Source organism: Colobus angolensis, unplaced genomic scaffold (genome assembly GCF_000951035.1).
Source record: "Colobus angolensis palliatus isolate OR3802 unplaced genomic scaffold, Cang.pa_1.0 Scaffold124, whole genome shotgun sequence".
NCBI lineage: Eukaryota > Metazoa > Chordata > Mammalia > Primates > Cercopithecidae > Colobus > Colobus angolensis.
The window spans coordinates 6,755,387-6,782,737 of record NW_012113586.1 but is presented as its reverse complement, the minus strand read 5'-3'; the positions used below and the strand labels follow the sequence as shown (position 1 = coordinate 6,782,737).

The 27,351-nt window shown below is 38.3% G+C and overlaps 1 protein-coding gene across 1 annotated transcript in view; it reads right to left on the bottom strand.

Annotated features, from left to right (window-relative positions):
* The window catches only part of RSBN1 (round spermatid basic protein 1), a 51,791-nt gene that overhangs the window by 10,541 nt on the left and 13,899 nt on the right, over positions 1–27,351 (bottom strand). Inside the window, exons 2-4 of the mRNA XM_011933139.1 lie at positions 24,805–25,478; positions 5,130–5,267; positions 4,673–4,815 (exon numbers count right to left, since the gene is read on the bottom strand). Coding sequence (XP_011788529.1) covers positions 4,673–4,815; positions 5,130–5,267; positions 24,805–25,478 — 955 coding nt within the window. The remainder of the gene's footprint in view (positions 1–4,672; positions 4,816–5,129; positions 5,268–24,804; positions 25,479–27,351) is intronic.

Genomic DNA, 27,351 nt, shown 5'->3' with positions numbered 1-27,351 from the left:
CACGACATGTACATCATACATATATACAACTATTATATACACAAGATTAAAAAAATTTTTAATTAAAAAAAAACCCTGCCAAAGCCTTTTTAAAAAAGTATTATAAACAAATGGGTTTTGCCTCTCGTAAAAATATATTTGCCTCTGGGAAGGAAAAGTGGGCAGGATTTTCCATTATTAAGTCCTGCTGTATTATCTGATATTTAAAAACCTCTGTACACATATTTCTTTAACTTCAGAGTTCATAAATCCAAAGATAAGCTTCAGTAACAGTGTCCTTGGTAACTGAACAGCTTCTCACATCGATTCCATCACTTTCTGCAACAAGAAGTTTTCACTAACACAAAAAGATGGACATTAGCATTTACATTTTGATTCATTCAATTCTAATTCAAAATGCTTTTGAATGCCTCACTTAAGAATATTTAATCCCAATAGAAATAAAATTTGATGGCACTTCAGATGAATTATTAAATAAATGGTGTTGGTACAGCTGCCTAACTACTTGGAAAAAATGTAAATCTCTTCCTCTATACTGAAGCCAATTCCAGGTAGATTAAATATGTAAATACTGAAATCACAGAAGTACTAAGAGAAAATGTCGGTGAGTATTTTATAACACTGAATAAGAGAAGGCTCTTCTAAGCCTACTGCTAAAGGAGAAACTTCAAAAGGAAAGATAGATCATATAAACAAAAACTTCTGTGAGTAAAGAAAAAAAAATACTGAAGCTGAAAGAGAAAAACTTGGAACAGAAGGGAAAAAAAACTTAATAGTCATAATATATATGGGATTTTTACAAAAGAAAAACACCAAAATAGAAATATATATAAAGGAAATTGAAAGGAAATCACCAAAGACAAAATAAGAAACCCCTCAAAAAATAGCAAATTAAAATGAGACATTTTGGGGTTGGGCGTGGTGGCTCATGCCTGAAATCCCAGCACTTTGGCAGGCCGAAGTGGCCAGATCCCTTGAGGCCAGGTGTTTGGGACCAGCCTGGCCAATATGGCAAAACCCCTCTTTACTAAATATACAAAAATTAGCCAATCATGGTGGCGCACGCCAGTAATCCCAGCTACTTGGGAGGCTGAGGCATGAGAATCACTTGAACCCGGGAGGCAGAGGTTGTAGTGAGCAAGATCGCACCACTGCACTCCAGACAAGAGCAAGACTCTGTCTAATAAAATTTTTTTAAATAAAATAAAATGAGACATTTTTATCCAATCAGATCAATATAGTTAAAAATGTTAGTGGAGAGTATAAGAAAAAGGGGAACTGTATTATTATATGAGTGGGTGTATAAATTGGTGTATTTCTGGAAGTCCATTAGAAATGTGTATACTTTGAGCCTTTAGGAATTTTTACTAAGAATATAAACACACATGGCCGAGCGCAGTGGCTCACGCCTGTAATCCCAACACTTGGGGAGGCCAAGGTGGAAGGATCACGTCAAGAGATTGAGACCATCCCGGCCAACATGGTGAAACCCCGTCTCTACTAAAAATACAAAAAGTAGCTGGGCGTGGTGGTGCATGCCTGTAGTCCCAGCTACTCAGGAGGCTGAGGCAGGAGAATCACTTGAACCCGGGAGGCGGAGGCTGCAGTGAGCTGAGATGGCGCCACTGCACTCCAGCCTGGCAACAGAGTGAGACTCTGTCTCAAAAAATATTAAAAAAAAAAAAGAAAAGAAACACACATATGCACAAACATACGTATCTACCAAACATCCATCCACATACAATCAGTGGTACGCTCTATATATGTTACCTCTGGCTTGAGGTGATTTTAGCTGATTTCTATGGATAAATACACCTAACACAATTTCCAGTTACTAATGTGACATCACACGATGTGGAATTAGAAAGTGATGCTCATGATGGCCTTTGTGAACAGGTACAAACTGGCTCCAGCACACCAGTATCATGTTTTGAAAATACTGTTTACATTGAAAACCTGGGAAAACATTACACTAATAAAGAGTTGGTAAGGGTCAAGGCGGAAGGATTGTGTGAGCTCAGGAGTTCAAGACCAGCCCAGGCAACACAGTGAGGCCTACAATTAAAATTAAAAACAACAACAACAACAAAAAACAACTAGCCAGGCATGGTGGCAGGCACCTGTAGTCCCAGATACTTGGGGGGCTGAAGTGGTAGGATCACTTGAGCCTGGGAGGTAGGCTACAGTGAGCCCTGATCAAGTCACTGCACTCCAGCCTGGGTGACAGAGTAAGACCCTGTCTCAAAGAAAAAAACAAAAACAAAACCAAGAGTTGGTTAAACAAATCTTGATACAACCATACAGTAAACTACACAGTTGTTTAGAAATGATACAGCTGCATCTTGATACAACGCATAAGCCTAAGGGAAAAAAAATTCCCAAGTTTTAAAGTAAACATCACACAAACAATGGATTTTTGTAAAAAGATTATTTATTTATATATAATTTGAAAGGTTAATATGCCTAAATGGTGGCTTTCTGCCTTCTTTTTTTTTTTTTTTGGAGACAAAGAAGCTCTTATCCCCCAGGCTGGAGTGCAATGGCACAATCTCAGCTCACTGCAACCTCCACCTCCCGGGTTCAAGCAATTCTCCTGCCTCAGCCTCCCGAGTAGCTGGGATTACAGGCGGCTGCCACCATGCCCACCTAATTTTTGTATTTTTAGTAGAGATGGGATTTCACCATGTTGGTCAGGCTGGTCTCGAACTCCTGACCTCAGGTGATAGGCCTGCCTTGGCCTCCCAAAGTGCTGGGATTACAGGTGTGAGCTACCACACCCGGCCTGCCTTCTTTCTACTCTTCCTTTTTTTTTCCCTTTTTGAAATGGAGTCTTGCTCTGTCACCCAGGCTGGAGTGCAGAGGCACCATCTCAGCTCACTGCAACCTCGCTGTAACCTCGGCCTCCCGAGTTCAAGCAATTCTCATGCTTCAACCACCTCAATAACTAGGATTACAGGAGCGTGCCACCATGCTAATTTTTGTATTTTTACTAGAGACAGGGTTTTGTCATGTTGTCCAGGCTGGTCTTGAACTCCTGGACTCAAGCAATCTGCCCACCTCAGCATCCCAAAGTGCTGGGATTACAGGTGTGAGCCACTGCGCCTGCCCTCTTTTTACTCTTTCCTATTACTTTTTTCAGTAATAGGATGGTGATTTTTTGGGGGAAGATTACAGAACAAAAAATGTATATAGTATTTAACAATTTAGTAAGATTTCAAGATTCGTCATCATCCTGCAACAAAAACTGCTATAATCTAACAATGCGCAGAACTTTCAAATAACTCCTGGGTTTTTATCATCCCACCACCCTGCATTCGTACATAATTTTCTCAAAGTATTTTCATGCATTTCAAGTACCTAAGATTATTCCATACTTAGCTCAAGTATCATTCTCCTATGAGTCTTAAGTTAAGGTTTAGATTAGTTCATTAAAACTCACTTCTGGGCACTTATTTTGAATTGCTATTTTCATAGTCTAAGCAGGTATAAATCATTTTCGGTCTCATTAAATTAGATTTTTCAAAGTACTAGAGAGTGAGTTAATCTACATTTGTCTTAAGAGTCTGAAACACAAAACATGTTAGCACAATATGAATTACTGAGGCTCGGTACTACGGTACATTACTGGTTTCATGTAGCAAATACTGGTTACCTAGTATATGTCATGACGACAAAGATGAATAAAATAGTCCCTGTCTTGCCAAAGCACACCTCAAATATTAGTAAAAAATAAAAACAGGTAAACAGAACTTTAATGAACAGAACACTGTAGCAAAGTTACCTAAGGGAGGAAAGAAAAACTTCACAAAGGAGGTGACATCCAAATTAAGTTTTGTTTGGTTTTGGTTTTGGTTTGAGACAGGATCTTGTTGTGGAGTCCTGGGCTCAAGTGATCCTCCTACTTCAGCCTACCAGGTAGCTAGGACTAAAGGCATATGACACTGTACTGAGCTCAAGCTAAGTTTTGAAAATGTATTAAGTTTGCTGTGGGATGGTAACCCCAACACTTTGGGAGGCTGAGGCAGGAGGATCATCTGAGGCCAGGAGTTCAAAGCCACCCTAGGCAATATGATGAGACCCCCATCTCTACAAAAATAAAATACACAAAACATTTTTTGAATCAGATGGGCATGGTAGCGCACACCTATAGCCACAGCTACTTGGGAGGCTCTCCTGAGCTCAAAAGTTCAAGAATACAGTGAGCTATGATTGTACCACTGCACTCTAGCTCTGGGCAACAGAGTAAGACCCTATCTCAAGAAAAAAAAAAAAAAAAAAAAAAAACATAGTGCAAAAGCAAAGCGTTATGATAGACTATGGTTTGGAAAGTGAATTCAGTATGGCCGGAGAAGACTAAAACCAGATACGTCTAGAAGAGGTACAGCTGACCAGATTATGAAAGATCCTTGTAAACCACACTAAGGGATTTGATCTTTTATCCTGCAGGCAGTTAGAGCACAGGTTTTTAAAAAATAAGCAAAAATTAAATTTGTGTTTTAGAAAAATGCCTCACTGTGATAACTGTGTGATGATTGAACTGAAACGAGGAACTGACAACTAAAATATTTACTTAAGGGAGCCCAAGACAAATGGTTTTCAAACTGTGCTCATTTTTATAAGCAACCAACTAAAAAAAAGTAGTTTTGTTTACTTGAAGAAAAGAAATATTTACCGTCGTCTTTTGAAGGGTGACTTTGGCATATCTGCTGTAGGGATCATCTGTTCTCCTGGCCTTACCCACATTATAGGTCCATCATCACTCTGGGACCTACACTGGAGTCGGAGGCTGGAAAGTGTACCCCAGGGCAAAGTCATCTAGAAATCAGACAGATTAGTCACATTAAAAAATCGTTTCAGTGATTTATAAGTTAATCCCCTCACCCAAATAAAAGTTCTAAGAAGACTTTTTTATAACTGTATATAAAGAAACAAATGCTACATAGTAATTTATATTAAAAAGAATAATTGAATTTAAGTACTTTATACCAATATTATTATATCTAAACATTTCTATGCAAAACACTGGATAAATTTAATTTCAATAGGCAATATTAGCTTAATACTCTTCAACATATAAAGGGCCCACTTAAGTAAAGATCAAAACTTTAATAATCTTAATTAACACTCACTTTCAGAAATGGTGATTCTTCTAACATATCAAGGAACTCTGGGAAATAATCACCAACTTCTTCATCTACTGCTCCAACAAGACTTATCTGCCGCATAGGACCTGCTCGGTAGGTGCCACAGCAGTATGTCCTGTTGACCTAAGATAAAATGAAAGGGGGAAAAATGGACTGAGGCACAACTATAATATAATTAAAGAATTAAAATAGGTTATTGTTTCCAATGTTGCCATTTCTTCTACAAACTAAGAACTGAATGGTCAATACCTTGAAAAAAGTCAGAGAGGCACCCAAGCACACTGACAAATACACTAATACATTTGCCACAAGCAAATTTCAATGTGTGAGTTAGCCTGAACATCTCAAAGAAATATTGAAGACATTAAGATCTATTTAGTACTTAAACTTCTCTAAAAATGATTTTTTTAACTTTGTAATATTTTAAGTATTTTAGAGTGTGATTTTTTGTTTAAGAAAAAAAACATGTAAAAGTAAAATCATCAGGGCAGGGAGAAAAAAAGACCATGGTCAGATTAATCTTCCATGTTCATTTTGTACTCCCTAGCTTCAAAGTCTTCACTTTAGCCCAGATATCAGGATACCGGGCTCACTGTTACCAAGACAGACCAATCTTTTTTTTTTTTTTTTTTTTGAGACGGAGTTTCACTCTTTGTCCCACAGGCTGGAGTGCAATGGCGTGATCTTGACTCACTGCAACCTCCACCTCCCGGGTTCAAGCGATTCTCCTCCCTCAGCCTCCCAAGTAGCTGGAATTACAGGTGTGCGCCACCATGCCTGGCTAATTCTTGTATTTTTTTAGTAGAGACAGGCTTTCACCACGTTGGCCAGGCTGACTTCAACTGATCCACCTGCCTTGGCCTCCCAAAGTTCTAAGAATACAGGTGTGAGCCACCACGCCTGGCCCCAATCTTTTTTCTCTACTCAACTTACAACATACTTATTTCTACCTCCAGTGATTTTTCTCTTGAATTTGGCCAGTCTGGAATGTCCTCTTTTCTGTCAACCCAAATCGTATCCATCTTTCAAAGAGCAGTTCAAAAGCTCTTTTTTTTTCCAGAAGTCTTTCTGGTCATACTCCATGATCTCTCCCTTCTCTGAAGTCTAATGGGCAACATACATTTTCACTGTATCAACTCTCTAGTGAATTGAGGGCATATCCTATACAAATATGTAGCCCAGAGCATCCTATCTAGCATTTGAATGGAATCTATCAATTAATTCCATACAATCTGATACTATTCCTCTAGTCATTTCATGTATGTTCTTATCTTATGTAACCTCCAATTCAGAGTTTCTCAAGGATAGAGACGGATCCTGTACATAGCAATGGACTAGACTAGAAATGCTGCATTTAACCAGAATTTCCACTTCAGATCAGTTACCTAGCATTTTCTACCTCTGTTAAAATGCAGATTAAATTTAAAAGCCTAACATACAGCTGTGCCTTTATATAAAATGGCTCTTTATTGAACATTAAAAAAAATTTAAAGAATCTACCATAATGTTTTAAATACCACCTATTTTGCCTTAATAGGAAACAGTCTACATAAACGACCATCTAGGATATCTTACCACAATTCTTCACCATTTGTTCTTCAGCAGCGTTTTTAGAATCAATTTTTTTTCCATAGACAATTTAACATCACCCACACATGTATACACAGAAAAAAAGGCCGTAGATCTTGTTCTCAAATAGCAGGGGTGAAGATTTCTTAATTCCTTACAAATCCTCCCCTCAAGATCACTTCAGATGATTCTTAAGCAGCAGCCACCCAGGCCAGAATTACTTTATGTATATTCATATGAATTACTTTCCGTAATTTTTGTATGATCATCATGCTATAAAATGCCAGGGGTGGCAGCATGGAACAAAGGCTCACCATGGGATATAGAGATAAGGAAGGGGAAGAAAGGGAAGTCTTTTAAAATCATTTTTCTAACCTTTCTTTTTTTTTGAGATGGAGTCTTGCTGTGTCGCCCAGGCTGGAGTGCAGTGGCGCGATCTCGGCTCACTGCAAGCTCCACCTCCCGGGTTCACGCCATTCTCCCGCCTCAGCCTCCGAGTAGCTGGGACTACAGGCGCCCACCACCACGCCTGGCTAGTTTTTTGTATTTTTAGTAGAGACGGGGTTTCACCATGTTAGCCAGGATGGTCTTGATCTCCTGACCTCGTGATCCACCCGCCTCGGCCTCCCAAAGTGCTGGGATTACAGGCTTGAGCCACCGCGCCCGGCCCCTAACCTTTCTAAGTACTCTAAAACAACTAAAGTAGATTTAACCTTCAGCAACATTTCTAGGAATCATATGCTTTTAGGGGTAATAAGAAATATCAGTCTCGGCCAGGCATGGTAGCTCATGCCTGTAATCCTAGCACTTTGGGAGGCCGAAGCGGATGGATCACGAGGTCAGGAGTTCAAGACCAGCCTGGCCAAGATGGTGAAACCCCGTTTCTACTAAAAATGCAAGAATTAGCTGGGCATGGTGGTACATGCCTGTAGTCCCAGTTACTCGGGAGGCTGAGGCAGAGAACTGCTTGAACACGGGAGGTGGAGGTTGCAGCAAGCCAAGATCGCGACACTGCACTCTAGCCTGGGCGACAGAGCAAGACTCCATCTCAAAAAAAAAAAAAAAGAAGTATCAGTCTCCCCCAAACACCTCTCCCAATTATTCCCAGTCTCAGAAATTCCTTTCCTAAGAAAGGCTTTTACTCTATACAGGCATTTTATGGGACAAATGTCCTAAAGACCTATCATAATCTTTTTAAAATCTTTTTCCCAGCCAGAAGTGACTCTTAAGACCTATCATAATTTAAAGCTGCCAAAACTCAAGACCAATCCTAAAGAAGTACACTGCCAAGTGGCAGTTTTCAATTCACTTGGCCTGCTGGCTTTGAGGTTATGCAACTCAATGCATTATTAACTTGACGGAATTCATATTACTTTAAATTTTACACACAAAGTGAGACTGAATTAATATTCTTATATCACACCACAAAGTTTACCTAATTCAAATACCACTAAACTCAACAGCACTGAACTTGAAGACAACTTAGAAAGGTAAACACCTAGAATAATTAACATGTGACATGAATAAATATGAAGCATCTTTTCTTATTTGTAAAGAGAAAAAAAGTAAACCTAAAAAGGAGGAGGGCGGGAACAACAGAAGACAAAGACAGGGTATGACCACAAAATATAGCAACCTCATAATTTTGCCAAGACCAACTTGTTTATTTTCATATATACACAAAGAAAAACTTCTCATCTTATGAGGATCTTCAGGTTCACACCTTTGTGTGAGTACCAATGTTATATCCACGAATGACAAAGAATTAACAATGTTCAATTTTTATTTCCTGGCAGAAGAGCCATCAAGTAAACAACTACGCTACAAAATACTAGGACTGGATTTTGAAAGCTGCAATGTATAAAGCCTATTTGGATAACTGTAGCTAAGTTAGCCTAGCTAGAGAAAGCCCTTATTAGTAAACCACAACCTTCCTGTTTTCATTCCTTTACTTAGACTGCTGGCTTTCTGTGACCTACGTTTTTTTCTCAGCATCAGTCCCCTCCTTCTTCCAGCTGCTTCCATATCTAGGCTAAACCCCAAGGTTTATCCCTCTCTCATAAACACACTCTCATCCTCTATCCCAGTCCTTCCACCAGTCCTGCCTGCAAACCCCAAGCGTGAAACATTCAAACTATCAATCCCACCTCTGGACTTTTCCATTCCATAAGCCAATAAATCTCTTTCATCATTTAAGCCCATTTTAAAATTGACTATCCTGCAACTTGCCATCAAAAGCAACATGATATACCTTTTTCACATAAAAATCCTACTTCTGTAATATTAGTCTGCATTACCTGTCTCTACTGCCTCACCTCACCCTCACCTCTTATTTACATCTCATATCAGTGCAATCAGGCTTCTGCCCACACCACTTCCCTGAAACAAATCACTGACGACCTCTTCACAGCCAAATTCAAGAACTGCTTTTCAATCACCTGCTTTCTTGATTTCCCTTTCCAGGCTTCCTCCTCTCCAAAACGTGGTTGTTGCCGAGTTGGCCCAATTTTCATTCAACATATTATCTGCGGGTGGTTTCAATTATACTACAGATGTAACTACCACCTGTACCCTACTACATTCCATATCTACATCTCTAACTTAAAACTTTGCCTCAGATTCAGATCTTTACATACAAATGCCTCCTGGGCAGCCCACAGACACCCTAGAATTTAATACCTACAGAACAGAGCTCTTTTTTTTGTAAGCTTCCCTTCCCCTCCCAAACCTTCGTTTTCTCCTTCTGTATGTACTTCGCCAGTTAATAATATTCATGTTCTCAGGTCCTAAATCAGGAATTGATAAATCCCTCTTCCTCATCACTTAATCAAAATCTATCCTTCTAACTAAATCTGTAGTACCACTGCCTTAATTCAGGAAATTATCATTTCTCACCTAATTGTAAAACCTCTTAACGAGTATCCTTGCTTCAGGATTCCCATCCCCAAGAGCCATCCTACATACTGCTACAAATAATCTAGGGGAAAACATCTTATCATTAAACCTTCCCATTTTAAATCCTTTAGTAGCTCCATACTACCTATAGAATCATTTTTAAGGAAGACAAAGCCCCTCCTGATCTATTATTCCAAGGGAGTAACAGACCAACATTTGCCACATTCTCCACATTTGCCACATTCTAAATATACATTTCCCAAATTCTAAATAATTTCTGCTGCCTCTACAAGTTTTCACATGTTACTGTCCACCTCTACAACTCCTATTATTTCCTTGATGGTATAAAATGACTCAAAATAAGGTTTCAAGCTCAAAGAACTAAAGTACATAATATTTACAGATTTTAGATAAGTGAGATTTGGAGTTATAACTAGATCAAAAAAGGTAAGGAACAGATGCATAGATTTGCAAATTGTCTATAACATATACTTTTTTAAGTGACTAAGACTTGAGAGAGAGAATAGAGAGAGACAGAGAACCAAGAACTGCACTTAAAACAGGTATTAGGAGGAAGAGTTAGCTAAAGGAATTGTGAAAGGATGAAGTAAGAAGTAATGCAATTAAAATGATGTAAGAACAACATTTCAAAAAATGGTCAAGGACAACTATTTTTTTAGGAAAAACAAACTGGCTGTTATGAATAGTGCTGCAATAAACATGGAAATGCAGATCTTCAACATACTGAGTAAATTTCCTTGAGTTGGACATATACCAAGAAGTGGAATTGCTTGGTCATGTGGTTGTTCTATTTTTAATTTTTTTTTTTTTTTTGAGACGGAGTCTCGCTCTGTCGCCCAGGCTGGAGTGCAGTGCCGCGATCTCGGCTCACTGCAAGCTCCGCCTCCCGGGTTTACGCCATTCTCCTGCCTCAGCCTCCCGAGTAGCTGGGACTACAGGCGCCGCCACCTCGCCCGGCTAGTTTTTTGTATTTTTTTTTTTTTTTTTTAGTAGAGACGGGGTTTCACTGTGTTCGCCAGGATGGTCTCGATCTCTTGACCTCGTGATCCGCCTGTCTCGGCCTCCCAAAGTGCTGGGATTACAGGCTTGAGCCACCGCACCCGGCCTCTATTTTTAATTTTTTAAGGAACCTCCACACTGTTGACCATAATGGCTGTACTAATTTAGATTGACATTAACTATATAAAAGTTCTCCTTTTTTCATATCCTCACCAGCATTTATTTTTTGTCTTTTTGTTAACAGCCATAACTGGGGTGAGGTGATGTCTCATTGTAGTTCTGACTTCTATTTCCCTGATGATGAATGATGTTGAACATTTTTTCATATACCTGTTGTAGGTCTTCAAATTTCAGAATGTCTATTTAGGTATTTTGCCCATTTTTAAATCAGATTATTTCGTTGTTGTTATTGGGTTGTTTGAATTATTTACATAAATTTTAGGCCACAGGGCAGAAAATACTATCTGGTCCTTAATAGAAAAAGTTTGCCAACCCCTAATTTAAACCACTCACAAAAGAAATCAAGCAATATGTTTGAATACAAACTCTGTGAAAGAGAACAATCTGTATTATTCAATATTATATATCTGTAATACACAGTGCCTGGTATGCAGTAATAAATATTTGTTGAATTTCTGTATGTTAGGGCTAGAAATGAAGTAATCAACCACAAACTGGCAAAAAGAAAAAAAGCGGGGGAGGGGGGGAGAAGAACTGCTGATTACCAGTCTATCACTTGCATTAAAAAATTTAATAAATGCAAATGTTTGTTACATTTAAATAATAAACAGCATAACAATGAACAGCAATTATGACCACAAATTCAACATGCACCAATTTTCAACCTTTTGAAAAGGCTGACAAGAAGAAAAAAAAAAGAGAGAGAGAGAAAAATAAATAAATAAAACAAAAAAACATTCACCAACTGTAGGAAACTAATGCCAAACAAGCAAAGTGTTCCTTCCTTTTAGTTAGAAAACTTTCTGGGCATATGGCCAATGAGCTAGGCTCCCTGACAGCTAGCTGTGGCCTGTACCTAAGTTGGGGCCAATAAGACAGTCACATAACTTACATATGCAATCTTCAGGGCATACCTTTATAAGGAAGTGGCTTGCCCTCCACTTCCTTTTTCTCTTTTGAGGGCTGAAACACAGAGTGGTAAAGAGCTAGTCTCACCCATGTACATGACAACACCAGTAGGAATGACAAAAATTAAAGACAGAAGGAAACTAGGATCCTGCATGACAACAAGGAACAGAGTTGCTTACCTCTGGACTGCTAAACAAGAGAGAAACTTTTGTTCTAGCCACTGCACATTGGTCCTCGTTGTTATGGTTGTTTAGCCTATATCTTGTATACTTTGTAATGAGGGAGGCAATATTCTGCCTTGCAGAGAGATATCATCTGGGGTGTGATCTCCTGATCTGGGCTAAAAAATATCTATAACTAGGGCACACCCAAAATATAACATTTAAAGTGATTAGGGACTTGCAAACCATACAAAATGGAGGAAGAATTCAAGAAATCAAAAGTATTTCAAAAGTATTTAACTTGAAAAGATTAAAGGAGGGACACAACAGTCTTCAAATACTTGGAGGCCTGTAACATGAGTTATAGGAAAGCAGGTGTCACTCATTTACCACAAGTTTATTGTACAGTCATGTGTTACCTAATGACAGAAATACATTCTGAGAAATGTCATTAGGCAATTTGTGCTTGAGAACATCACAGATTGTACTTACACAAATCTAAGTGGTATAGCCTGCTACACACCTAGGCTATACGACATAGCCTATTGCTCCTAGGCTACAAAACTTACAGCATGTTATTGTACTGAATACCATAGGCCAGTGGTCCCCAACATTTTTGGCATGAGGGACCGGTGTCGTGGAAGATAATTTTTCCACAGAACAGGGTGGGGGGTTGGCGGGCATGGTTTTGGATGAAACTGACCCACCTCAGATCATCAGGCATTAGTCAGATTCTCATAAGAAGTGTGCAACCTAGATCCCTCGCATGCATAATTCACAACAGAGTTTACACTCCTATGAGAATCGAATGCTGCAGCTTATCTGACAGGAGGTGGAGCTCAAGCAGCAATGCTATTATAGCTTGCTGCAGCCTGGTTTTTAACAGGCCACAGACCAGTACTGGGGGACCAGTACAGCTGAGGACCCCTGCTGTAGACAACTAAAACACAATGGTAAGTTTTTATGTATCTAAACACATTTAACTTCCCATGCTTGCAGAATGGGAAGTTGTTCTGGGTCAGTGAGTGAGTGGTGAGTGGACGTGAAGGCCTAGGACACTGCTGTACACTACTGTAGACTTTATAAAGTGTATACTTAGGCTAAACTAATTTTTTAAAATTTTCTTTCTTCAATAATAAATTAACTTTAGCTTACTGTAATTTTTATACATTTTATGAGTTTTTAAATTCTTTGACTCTTGTAATAACACATAGTTTAAAACACATTGTACAGCTATACAAAAATATTTTCTTTACATCCTTATTCTGTAAGGTATTTTCTACTTAAAAACTTTTTTTAACTTTTTTAAACCTTTTTTGTTAAAAACAAAGATACAAATGCACACATTGGCCTACGCCTACAACAGGGTGTGAATGATCAATATCACTGTCTTTCATCTTCACATCTTGTCTTGCTGAGAAGTGTTCAGGGGCAGTAACACTCATGGAGCTATCATCTGCTATGATAACAAAGCCTTCTGTAATATCTCCTGAAAGACCTGAGGTTGTTTTACAGTTAACTTTTTTTTTAATAAGAAGTATGCTCTAAAATAATGATAAAAGGTATAGTAAACATAGTAAGTGATAGGAATTTTTCAGCTCCATTATAATCTTATGGAATCAGCTTACATATGCGGTCTGTCATTGACCGAAACGTCATTATATAGCACATAAACATATATTTTATGCCACTGTCCTCAACACAGGTATAGCAAACCAGACCTACTCCTGGCCACTTGAAGCTTACAGTCTAGTAGGGAGAGGCAGACACTAATCTAAATAGACATTTAATTATAAACTGTGATCTTCAGAATGTAAGGTGTATGACACTATGAAAAAGAACATGGGATCCTGATCCGGGGAATAAAGTGTTCCTTGAAGTAACACTGAGCTCAGATCTAAAGAACAAGTTCAGAGGGAAACAAAATCTCTTAAGCATTACCCTTTCCAAGATCTAAAAGAAAGCTAATGGTAATAAACACAGAAAGCAAGAGAAAAATAAAGATGAAACTGAAAAAAACAGTTGTGGCTGGATTATGGAAAGCCTGGAAGATCACATTAAGGATTTTGGAAAGCCACTAAAGGATCTGAAGAGAAGGAAAGTTGCCCAATTTGCCTTTGGCTTTTTGTTTGTTTAGTTTTCTCAGAGGGGCACAAAAAGTAAAGAGATCAGCTAGGAGTATTCTATAATATGCCAAACAAGAAATGTTAGGCTAAGCTAACAGCTTGATTTTAAACAGGGACTTATTTTTAAAAGAAAAAAAAGAGATCTAAAAATTATACAGGAGATAAAATTGTCAAGATGTGGACAAAGATTGGATATGATAGATAACAGAAAGAAGTATCAAAGATGACTACCAGCTTCTGTACTTTGGAACCTGACAGAGAAACTACTCTCTCTTCTGGAGGAGGACCAGGTTTCATTGTTGTGGACATGATGAGCTGGAAGTATGTGATAGGTTGAAAAATGGCTTCCAAAGAACCTAACCCCGAGAACCTAATCCCTAGAACCTGTGAATGTTACCTTACGGCAAAAGGGACTCTGCAGATGTGAATAAATTAAGGATCTTGAGATGAGGAGAGTATCCTAGATTATCCAGATGGGCTAAATGTAATAACATGTGTCTTTGTAGGACTGAGGCGGACAGATACTTGAGAAGGCGATGTGATGACAGAAGCATAGCCTGGGGTATTATACTTTGAAGATGGAGGAAGGGGCCACAAGCTAGGAAATACAAAACACAAGAAGCTAAAAAAGGCAAAAACTTGATTTTTTTCCCTCAGAGCCTTCAGAACTGTAAGAAACTAAATTTGTGTTGTTTCAAGCCATTGTTTGGGGGCCGGATGGCACACACCTGTAATTCCAGCACTTTGGGAGGCCAAAGCAGGCAGATCACTTGAGCCCAGGAGTTCAAGACCAGCCTGGACAACATGATGAAACCCTATCTCTACTAAAAAAAAAAATACAAAAAATTAGCTGGGCATGGTGGTGAGTGTCTGTAGTCTATTTCCAAATTTTCTGTCTTGCTGAACAGAGTTCATAAACCAATTATACTGATTTAATAATTAAATCTTTAGAATATATTGGTACCAGGTAGGGCACTCCTCCACTTTTTCTTTTCTTTTCTGGCTATTCTTGCCTACTTATTTTTGCATATAAACTTCAGTATCTGCTTGGTTGTCTTAAAAAACAACTATTTCTATTTTATTAGGACCGTGTTCAATTTATAATTTAGGAGAAATTGTCATTCTGATATTGATTCTTCTTCCCCAGGAACATAGTAATATATCTTTCCATTTAAGTCCTCTTTTGTGTGATCATGTTTCAACACTGATACAAAGAATCTGATAAAGATGAAAAGGTGAAGAGGACTGCTGTTTAAACATGGTAGACTGAAGGTATGATTTTTTTTTATTCCTTATCAAAATCCCACTCAAGTAAGAATAAAATAGCAAGGCTATAAATCCCAAATATTCAAAGAGAACAGAAGTAAAAACTATAGATACAAGCTATCAAAATGTTTTGGGAAGGTGAAAAATGTACAGGGAAATTTGCAAAATGAGAACTCTGGCTAAGTTTTATAGAAAGCAAGGAACAAAGCATGCAATTAAAAACAAAAAAGTTGGGTTTAAAATCTGCTTGAGTCAGTGAGACCCTTCTGCTTACATTCTACCTCCCTATCCCATACTCCTTTTTCCTCACCTTATTTGTGGTGAAAGTGAACCAAATGACTACAGACACAAGGATACAAGGCACAAGTCCATGGGAGAGAACCATTATACTGAAAGCAAGGAATTAAGTAAAATACCAGTTCAATGCAATCACCTACCTCCTTCCAAGAATTCTAGCAGACAGGTATATAAACTACTCTATCCCCTGACAAAAATGTGGTAGATTTTTAGCTGTAGAAACTAAAAGCCCAAGAAACAATATCTTTAAACACTAATATTTAGAGCTTTTCTCACAATATGACCACATTGCCTATCCAGTCTTCAATTGATAAATCCTACCCATGTGTTCACAGTTTCTAACCAGTTTTACGACGACTCATGTTTCAATATGAACAGATCACCATGTTTGATGAAAACATATGACATAAACAGAAGACTAGAACAAAAACAAAAAAGAACTTGAACAACTTATAATATAAAAGAAAATTTAAAAACAAGTATAATTAGTATCAGACAGATGAAAAAGGGTATTGTATCCATAAAACAATAGGAAGTTATTAAAAAAGGAACAGAGAACAAGAACAAACTCTCAAATTACAGCTGACATTAATTAACATTAAGAAGCTAGTTAAATCTACCCCTAGAAAGTAGGAAAAAAGACAACGAAAAATATAATAGGAAAGATAAGAAAATTGAGGGTTGGGACGTTCAGTCCTACCCTCAACCTCCAGGGAGGGGTGCTAAAGGTCAAGCTGACCACCAATGGCCACTGGCTTAATCAATCAAGCCCACGTACTGAAGGCTTCATAAAAACTCAAGAGGTTCAGAGAGCATCTGGATAGCTGAACATGTGGAAGCAGACAGGAAGATGAACAGGAACTCATACACTTGCTGGGAGGGTGGCACACTCCAACTCTACGGGGAAAGAAGCTCCTGTGCTCGGGACCCTTCCAGACCACGCCCTATGTATCTCTTCATATGGCTGTTTATTTGCACCCTTTAACATATCCATCATACTAAACCGATAAATATAAGTATTTCCCTGAGTTCTCTGAGCTACTCTAGCAAATCCACTGAACTCAAGGGGGGATCATGGGAACCCCCAACTTGAAGCCAGTTGGTCAGAAGTTCCAGAGGCCTGGACTTGTGACTGGTGGGAAGGAGGGGTCAATTCTGGGGACTGAGCCCTCTATTTGGGATCCAAAACTGACTCTGGGTGGTGTTGGAATTGAATTGGATGACATCCAGCTGGTGTCTGCTGCAGAACTGACTGCTTGCTTGTTGTGGGGGAGAAATCTCCCACATTTGGACAAAGAAGTCTTCTGTGTTGATAGCTTTTGTTTGACAGCAGAGGAAAAGTAAGGTGTTCAAAAATGGTGATACAGTCGCCCAACAATATACTAAATATAATGGTTAAAATTAATGTAGAGTTACATGTATAATAATCTTTAAAAACAATGTTGAACAAAAATAACCTGCAGAATGATACCCACAATACACTATAGTTTTAAAACACAAAGATACAAATATTGTTTTTATGTTCATTTGGTATTAGTAAAATGTTAAAAGATAAAAGGACATGATAAGCCACAAATTCAGAATAAAGATTTACTTCTAGGGAGAAAGGAAAAGTTTATTAAAAAAAAAAAAAAGAGAAAGACACTAAGCAGAAATTTGCTTAATATATTTTATACTTTTAGTTATGTGGGGAGTGGGAATGGAGAAAGGAAAGGTTGGAGGGGTAGTAATGGGTAACTGACATCAAAGATCCTAAGCTAATGGGTACAGAGTTTCTGTTTGGTATGAGGAAAAAGTTCTGGAAATGGTAGTGGTAATAGTACAACAACATATATACCCAACGCCACAGAATTATACACTTTAAAATGGTTAAAATGGTAAATTTTGTATATATTTGACAACAGTTTTTAAAAAACCTTAGCAGGCTAAGGGATGGTATTCATAACACAAGTAGACAAATTAGCCTGACAAATTAGCCTTTGAGGAGGAGATAGAATATCTTCTCTACTGTAACAGGAGAGAATGAGGAAAAGATGTATACAGAGAAAGTTTAAATAGTATTTATGAAGAATAGGTAAGCAAGCTAACCAAAGAAACGAAGTAGGCTTCCCAGGCAATGTTGATGACCCAATGGGAAGCATTATAAAATGTTATGAAGAGACAACGTCCCCAGTGACGACCAATCAAAACATGATTTTTTTAAATTTGCACTTTGCAGAAGTCAGATAAGATTATCTCTTAGTTTATGATGATCTGAAATTCTAAAAAGATGCTATCTACAGGTCAAATGAAAGGAACTAGAGTAATGGTAGATGGTATGTGGTTTAAAACAGTGTTTCTTAAACCTGCCTGATTATAGGAATCAAGTCAGTCAAGGTACTTATTTCATGCCTCACTCCAGACCTCATGAACCAGAATTTCCAGAAGAGGAACCCGAGAGTCTAATGTGTATTTGAACTAGCAACCCCAAATTATTCTTAGGATCTGGCAAGTTTGGGAAATGTTGGCCTGTAAATAGCACCTGAAAACAAAGAACAAGTTGAATTCTACCACTTCCCAGGGTTTATGTACTAGAGTACAGTGGAGGAAGAAACAGTATTGGGAGGACTCGAGGGAGGTACGTACGAGACCAAAGAACAGAAAAAACTAAAGCTGCCATGGAAGCAGGAGACATAACGCCAACAGGAAAAATGCAGCCTTTGGTAAAAATCAGAAGGCAAAGTGGGGAGGAGAGAAGGATGTGGCATCAAAGAGAAATATACCTATCAAAAAAAAATAGTAGTTAGTTTTGCATAAAAATTTAACATATTTATAATATCTATAAAATGTTAAACAATTATCTTTGAATATATACATATGCTGTCAATACATATGTAGTGCTGAAATTAGAAACTCAACTTCACAGCTATCCTGTAAGAATTTCTGAATTAAGTAAGCTCAACTGTGTCCCCAACACATACAGGTTCTCCTACAAAGGACAATTATAAATCTGTTAGTAACTCAGGAGAACACCAAGCTAAAAAAGCACTATGTGGAAAACCCTGTGTACGGGGGTTTGAGAGGGGGTGTGGATTATTCCACAGAACTCACCTTTTAGGAAGAAGCCTATTCAAGCTGACTTTTTAAAACACAGAAAGGAAAAAGCTAGCCAGCAATCTTCCTAACCTTGTGACTTGTGAATAGAAAGGCATTCCTACTTTAAAATATATAGTGAAAAAACAGTGTCACTGGGTCAAAGTGAGTACTTAAAATGAGAGAAAAAAAAAGAATCAAGCCTACCATTTTTATTTATGACATTTTATTTTATAAAACCTGCTACTTAAAATGTTTATTTCTCCTTTTCTATAATACATTAATGTATACAGTTCCTTAAGAGTTGCTCAGTTATTCCCCAAGCTATATACTACTCTACTAGTTCTACTCTTCATTAGTACTACCAATTCATTATAAGATGTTAATCAAAGATCAGAGTGCATATAACTAGCCCATATAAGGCCTTGTCCCAACACACAATGAGGGAATAACACTTTTTGTTTTTCTCTGGAACCACAGACACTAAAACTGTACACACCAATGCTACAGAACATTATCATTTTATAGACTAATAAAAGTAACATAAGAAATAAAACTACCTAAAGTTAAAAAGCTTTGATTCTCAGTGAAACCTCAAAATTATATATGCAAATTTTTGAAAAAGATACTTAAAACATGCAGATTTGCCAATCTCCCCTCCCCCCAGCAAACACATAACACACACTTCTATGTATATCCCTTAATTACTTAGTTGCCAGAAGATCTCAGATGGTGATATTGAAAACAATTCCCTTTTAACTTCACTGTATTTTTAGTGTTTGTTATTATTTGCATAATTTATGTATAGATTTTGAGACCTATATGGCCTTGGTGGTCCATTTACTAGCAACATCAGCATCACTAGAAAATGCAGACTAAGCAGGGCTAGTGGCTCACACCTGTAATCCGAACACGCTAGAAGGCCAAAGCAGGAGAATCCGTTGAGGCCGGGAGTTTAAGACTAGCCTAGACAACATAGTGAGACTCTGGCTCTATAAAAAAATTTAAAAATTAGTCAATTGTAGTAGTATACACCTGTAGTCCTAGCTACTCTACTCAGAAGGCTGAGGCACTGGAAATAGCACCTGAAAGCAAAGAACAAGTTGAGATCCACCACTTCCTGAAGTTTATGTACTGGGGCACAGTGGAGTAAGAAACAGTAGAAAGACTACTAGAGCCTAGGAGTTCAAGGCATCAGTGAGCCATGATCACACTTCATGATTGCACTTCAGCCTGGGCCACATAGCGAGACCCCATCAAAGAAAGGAGAAAGAAAGGAAGGGAAGGGAAGGGAAGGGAGCGGGAGGGGAAAGGGAAGGGGAAGCGGAAGGGAAGGAAGGAAGGAAACTCAACTTTATAAATGTATCCTGTATCAACTACTGAGAGTTAAGTAATCAAACAAGGATCAGCTTACTGTTTCAATGGACATATAAATTTTTCTGCTCTGGTGTTAGAACATTTGAGTTTTCTAGAATGTTAAAAGAAAACCCTATATGTGGATCCTAGCTTTAGCCACCACAATAATTTAAAAATATAAAAATAACAGAAGTTTTCATTCTTTTTGCACAAAACCTACATTTTACTTTCTTCTGCTTAGAGGAGCTGAGTTCTAAAGCTTCTCAAATTTTAATGTGCATTTGAATCACCTTTTAAAAATGCAGATTCCGATTCAGAAAATCTAGGTAAGAGCCCAGTCTACATTCCTAGCAAGCTCCCTGGTGATGCCAAATTCATACATAGAGCAGACTTTTAGTAGCAAGGTCCTAAAGAAAAGGTGTAATTTACAATAGTATTTAGCTACCCATGGTTTGCAAAGCACTAATCTTGATAACGTCCCCAATTCAATTCCTAATTGATAAACCTACCACTTTCCCATCCTTACTTTCTGGATCCTTCATATGGATGAAATAAACACTTCATTCCTAAAATGTAGAAAACTTCTAGTCTTTCTTCTGCCTGTCTTTCTTTTTGGTCTCTTCCCATGTTCATCATACTTGTGGGTGCATCACAAGATTGCACCCTTAGTTTCAACTCCTTTCCAGTGCTATTGCTAGTTCCATCTTCTGCATCTCTGCATCTCCTGCATTAATGGGTTCAACTTCTGCATCTTCAACCTAGACAAATCTCTCAAACTTGGATCCATACATTCAATTCCTAAGAGTTCTTTCTTTTTTTCTTTTTTGAGACTTGCTCTGTCGCCCAGGCTGGAGTGAGTGGCGCGATCCTGGCTCACTACAACCTCTGCCTCCCGGGTTCAAGCCAGCCTCCTAAGCAGCTGGGATTATAGGCGTCCATCACCATGTCCAGCTAATTTTTGAATTTTTAGTAGAGATGGAGTTTCACCACTTTGACCAGGCTGGTCTCAAAACTCCTAATCTCAAGCAATCCGTCCACCTCAGCCTCCCAAACTGCTGAGATTACAGGTGTGACACACTATGCCCAGCCTCCTAATGGTCATTTCTAACCGTATATTCCCACAGGTACCTTCAACTCAAGATACCTCAAACTGAACTCATCAACACCCTCTGGGCCCTAGAAACTAGCTTTTTCAACCCTGTATTGGCTTTGACCAGCATCACCATCCACCCATTTGTCCAAACCACATCTGAAGACTATCCCTCTCTCTCACCAAGACTAGTTAAATCTCAACCTTCTAATTATTTCTCAAATTTCTTTCTTTTCTCTCTAATGTCAGTACCAGTTTGGACATGGAGCATTTATGATCTGGTTACTATCGTAACTAACTGATATTCTTGCTTCCAATCTCCTATCCTACACCACCAATTCCATCCTCCACACTATTATGTAATCTTGCAAACAAATGAATAGCAAGCATTTCCCTATTAAAATTCACCAATGACTCCCAATTATCTTTAGGAAAAAGTACTAACTTTTTAAAAGCATGTCATATAAGGCTCTTCATAATCCTAATCATGTCTCGCTCTCTCTCTGGTCTCAACTCCTTCCATCCCTTAACAGTGAGTGCATACTCTTGCCATGTCAACCTATTTGTAGCTCCCTCTAAGTGCCACATTCTTAAATGCCTCTGTGTATTTGCATAGGCTGTTATTCGCTTAAAATGTTCTTACCAAGTTAAGTATTAACATGCTTTCAAGATTTTACTCAAGCATCACATGGCTTAACATGCCTTTTCTAATTACCTCAAGTCTGCATTAGGTAACACCATAGACAGTGCTCCCTCTATTATAGGGTTTTCCCTATGCATACCTCTACTCAAATAGTACTCTGTATTATAATTGCTGGTTTACTCATCTCCCCCACTAGACTGAGCTCATCAATTAGTCCTTTTAAGAACATAGTGCCCTAGGCCGGGCACGGTGGCTCACGCCTGTAATCCCAGCACTTTGGGAGGCCGAGACGGGTGGATCACGAGGTCAGGAGATCGAGACCATCCCGGCTAACATGGTGAAACCTCGTCTCTACTAAAAATACATAAAAATTAGCCGGGCATGGTGGCGGGTGCCTGTAGTCCCAGCTACTTGAGAGGCTGAGCCAGGAGAATGGCGTGCACCCAGGAGGCAGAGCTTGCAGTGAGCTGAGATCGTGCCACTGCACTGCAGCCTGGGTGACAGAGCGAGACTCTGTCTCAAAAAAAAAGAACAGGACACAGTGCCCAGTACATGGTAGCTTCTCAGCAAGTGCTTGCTGAATAAACGATCTTGAAATAGTCACAAATAATTATTACGGCTACACATTTAAACTATAAATAACTTCCAATAACTCTGTCTCTAAAGCAATAAAAAATTTACTTGACTTTATTTCTAGGTTTAACAGAACTTCACAAAATGTCAAAAGACTTCACGTAAGTCCAAACTACCCTAGGTATTTGTTAAATTCCCAACAATCTAAAGGGATTTGGTAAAAATATTAGAAACAAAGCCTTTTGCATGCTGTTTCACACGGAGATACTTTAATTTCAATGACCACAGTGTTAGACAAATAAAAGCACTAATCTCTTCTCCATGGTAAAACGATGTGAACATTGTTCAGGTGGCCTGGGTTTGCATCTAGACTCTTCTACTTACTAGCTATATGACCTTGGATAACAAACAATGAATATCTCCCAGGCTCAGTTTCTTTCATGGGAAACAGAGCTAAAATTGCTTACCTACCTACCCACTGGGTTGTTTCAAATATTCAGATATGAATGTGAAAGCATTTCTATAAACCATGAAGTGCTAAATACATTTGAACTATTGTGTTAACTTCTATTCCAACATCTGCTAAAGTTGCAAACTTAAAAGTTTAGTGGGCTAATCAAACCTCCCATATCCACACCATACTCTTCTCTAATGACTGAAAATTTATAAATCAAATTAAGTTTCAGGACCACGAGAGCACAGGACTCATTCAACAGTCCTCAATATTCTTATGTGGTTGAAGAGTTTAATATGTAATCTAATAATAATCTGATATGTTCTTAAAAAGTGGTTATTTTTTAAATCTCATAGTAAATATCAAGGTAAGTTGTTGGTACAGTCATTTAAATTTCAGCTCCATTTTAAAAAATTAATTGGAGGACAAAAATCAGCAGGGAATATTTCAAGATATTTTCTTTTATTAACTATTTAGATTGGATACTGTCTGTTGACATACAAATTTGATCCACTTTAACTAACACGAATGTTAAAAAGTCACCCTTACAAAACTGGGACAGTTTTCCCCCAAATTTCTGGCTTATTTCTCAGAAATGCTTGTTGGTCTATCAAAAGAGAAAATTTGCTGCATTTTTCTAAACTAAAAAAATGATATAGCATGTTGATTCTGCTCTCAGCGATATCTTTCCTTGTTAAATAGGCAACTTATGGGGATTATGGACTATACTGGGAGAAATGTTTTCGGTCTCATCTGCAGTATTTATAAAAATAGAATTCCTTGACTTTCAAAGGGCAAAACTTAAAAAAAAAAAAAAAGGAAAATGAAAAAAGAAAATCTACTACAAAAGTCAGCACTTCGGTACCTGGTTGTGGTAACAAGGCCAAAATCCAAGACGAAGCCCTTTATTGCACATGGTGTTCCAACATCGTGGGCAGCCCCATCTTGCGACCTCTCCACATTGGCTGCTCCTGCTCTCTCTACTGCAGAGAGAACTTCAATTAGAGAAATTCTGAAGCTCATAAATCTAAACTGGATACTCCCCTCATTGGAGGCAAAGATGGTAAGACTCACTAAAAAGATTCAAGTTAGAGGAGGTTACAAATAAATCTAAGTGGCTTGAAACCACTATAATTCAGGCAGCTGAGAGTCTTTATGGCAACAATCTATTTACCTAAAAAAAAAAAAAAAATCTTAAGGGAAAAGAATGGCAGCAAATTACTAGACAACCTGAAAAAACAGAACGTACAATCATAAAAGTTTAAAAAGTGAAAGTCTCCACTAAAGTTGAATTTATAATATATACTGCACAAACTTATAGCTGACCATTCATATTCAATTCTTATGAGAAAAGCAAGTAAGAAAAAAAACTAGGACACATTATTAACTTCTTATGCCCTAAAATAACTTCACTGAAAAAAATGTTTGGTTAAAACCACTGGTTAAGAAGCAGACATTTCCCTGCTGACTTAAGCCTAGCTGCCCAAGCAAGGCTTCAAAAAATGTCTTCACCTACAACAATGCATAGGCAGAAGGAGCAGAGGCTATAGCGGTCTTCCTAATGACACTTCCAAGTCACACAACTGGGGTATATTTCTGGGATGGACTGCCAACAAGTTACTGAAAGAGATATAAAAACTCCAAAAACCTGGCAAATAAACAGGCCCATGCCCTCATGTGTTTCATTATGATATAAAAGCAAACCTTAACTAAAGTTATTCTGAGACTACCAGATCTCAATCACATCCTCCATACTAACATTACCTGAGTTGTGAAAGACCAGTTAAGTTTTCAAGCTAGTTTTCCATAAAGGTTTGTAATGATACATAACATTAGTATAAAGCATTCCTTCCAGTAAATAAGAAGTCCCACCCCAAAGAACTCAGTAATTAAGATTTTTCAATGAAAGGAAGAGCCAAACAATTTGAAGCACCTTTATTACCATAAATTTGTTACCAAAAATGTGCTGGTACGTGCTGTGCAACAGAATGAGGTTAATTCTGTTTAGAAACGTATTTACTAAATAATTTTTAACAACGTTTATCTTACCTGAGTGTGAAAATTTGAAATGGTGGTTGTTTCAATATCTTTCTTGCCCAGAATTTCCATTTTCACTGGAGTGTTGGGGAAATTAAAAGCAAAGTAGTCCAAGAAGTCTGGGAGATAAGCAGCCGCTCCATGCACTATTGCTAAAGCATAGTAAGCAGCATTTTTCTCATTTTCACTGAATGTCAAAGCAAGAAACTCCTCAGAAAATCTCTCCATCTCCATCGGAGACAAAAATGAGAGTTCATCCATGTAAGCATGAAGGACAAGAGCACCACCATTGGACTGGTGTTCCTCATGAATAAAGTTGCTAAATTTAGTACCTGTTTTTAAGAAATTTCTACGAATAGAATGTTCCTGGTGAGTCATAAAAGGTGTCTGTACTCCCTGGGGTACCCGATATTCTTGCATGCCCAAATTTAATCGGCACAGCTGTTCATCTTTCAGATACCTGAAGGACTCCTTATTAAGTCCTGAAGTGCTATTTATTTGTCCTTGGGTGAGAATTTCTTTACTGATGCGGGTCAGGCCAGCACAGACGGTTTGTACTTCCTTATTGTACATTTTAAGGCGTCTTCCTCGCATGTCTTCTCGGTGTTTCTTTTTCTTTTTCTTCTTTATTTTCTTCAAGACAAAATCATCGGCTCTCTGGGTTTTACCATTTTCATCTGGTGTTTCTGGCCACAATAATTAAAAAGAAGTTAGTTGCTAGGACTAGTGTCAACATACAAGCTTCTTAAGGTATTTGATCTGCATTTGCTATTACAACTTACGTGGTTAGAAAACAAATGAGACAGAGATTTTAAAATATAATAATATTCTGGTTTGAAGAAAAGATTAAAAGAACTGAAGGTATCCATTTTTCAAAGCAGTATTACTGACAATGGAGAAAAATCAGAATTCACGCATCCAAAAAACAGAGAATGGTTAAATAAATCATGATATAGCAATGGTATGAAACATTATATGATAGCTAAATATGACAATTCTGAAATCTATGTTAACAACATAGATCTTTTTGTTCAGTTACCATCATAAAATTTAAAGTTAAGCTGGGTGTGTTTTGCTGTCGGCCTATGAATTACTATGATACATACAGGCAAATCAAACAAAGGCAAAGTGAGCCATGGGATATCATTTTTTCCTATCAAGTTGGCAAAGTTTGTGGTTTCTGGTCATTCTCAACTACTGTTGCTGGAAGTAGTAAGTTGCTACTAAACTGGTACAACTTTCTGAAAGGCAATTTCATGATACGTGTCAGAAGTCTTAAAAAATATTTCTAATCCCCAGACTCAGAAATTCCACTTCCAAGTAAAAGTTATCTAAGAAAATAATTGAAGATCATATAAAGATATTCATGATCGTATTATTTAAAACAACACAATAGGGAATGCTCTAAATGTCTAATAACAGGGGACTGATTAACCTCTGGTAGTTACATATTATAAAATACTACCCAGCCATTACAAATTATATCATAGATGGTTGGGCGCAGTGGCTCACACCTGTAATCCCAGCACTTTGGGAGGCCGAGGCGGGCAGATCACGAGGTCAGATCGAGACCGTCCTGGCTAACACGGTAAAATCCCGTCTCTACTAAAAATGCAAAAAATTAGCCAAGCGTGGTGGCGGGCGCCTGTAGTCCCAGCTACTTGGGAGGCTGAGGCAGGAGAATGGCGTGAAGCCGGGGGGTGGAGCTTGCAGTGAGCTGAGATCGTGCCACTGCACTCCAGCCTGGCAAACAGGGCAAGACTCCGTCTCAAAATAAATAAATAAGTAATATTATAGATGAAAAAACTGACATAAAAATTAGAAAGTTACAAAATACTTAGACTGTCATTCTTTCAGAAAGCCTTTTCTTCCCCACCCAATCTGGATAGCTACTCCTGCTACGTGCTCCCTTAGCTTTGCATCCCCATTTCAGCACTTATACTCTGTGTTATTAACACTTCATTTTCCACCCTCCCCTTGACTGTCAGCAATCTAAGTTCAGGGATGTATATCTTACCTTCCTTTCCTGAACACTTAACACATGTACATTCTGATCCCATGTTTATATAAACATTCATTCATCCAAACATTTAAGTACCTACTAAGTGCTTAGGTATACTCCTGAGCACTAGGACCATAGTGCTAACTAGGACATACACAATTCCCCAATCTCTTGGATCTTTTTCTCCCTGCTTTTTGAGGAGTACGGAGTCTCACTATGTTGCCCAGGCAGGTCTCCAACTCCTGGGCTCAAGTTATACTCCTGCCTCTACCTCCCTAAGTGCCGGGATTACAGGTGTTAGCCATGGTGCCTGGCATCTCTTGGATCTTAAGATCTAATTGTACAAGAAAAAGAAAGTACCAGGTAGTGGTAAGTGGGATGCATTAAGTTTGGGGGAAGCTCTTTTGGGGAGGTAACATTGAGAGTGATTCCTGGCCGGGCGCGGTGGCTCAAACCTGTAATCCCAGCACTTTGGGAGGCCGAGACGGGCAGATCACGAGGTCAGGAGATCGAGACCATCCTGGCGAACACAGTGAAACCCCATCTCTACTAAAAAT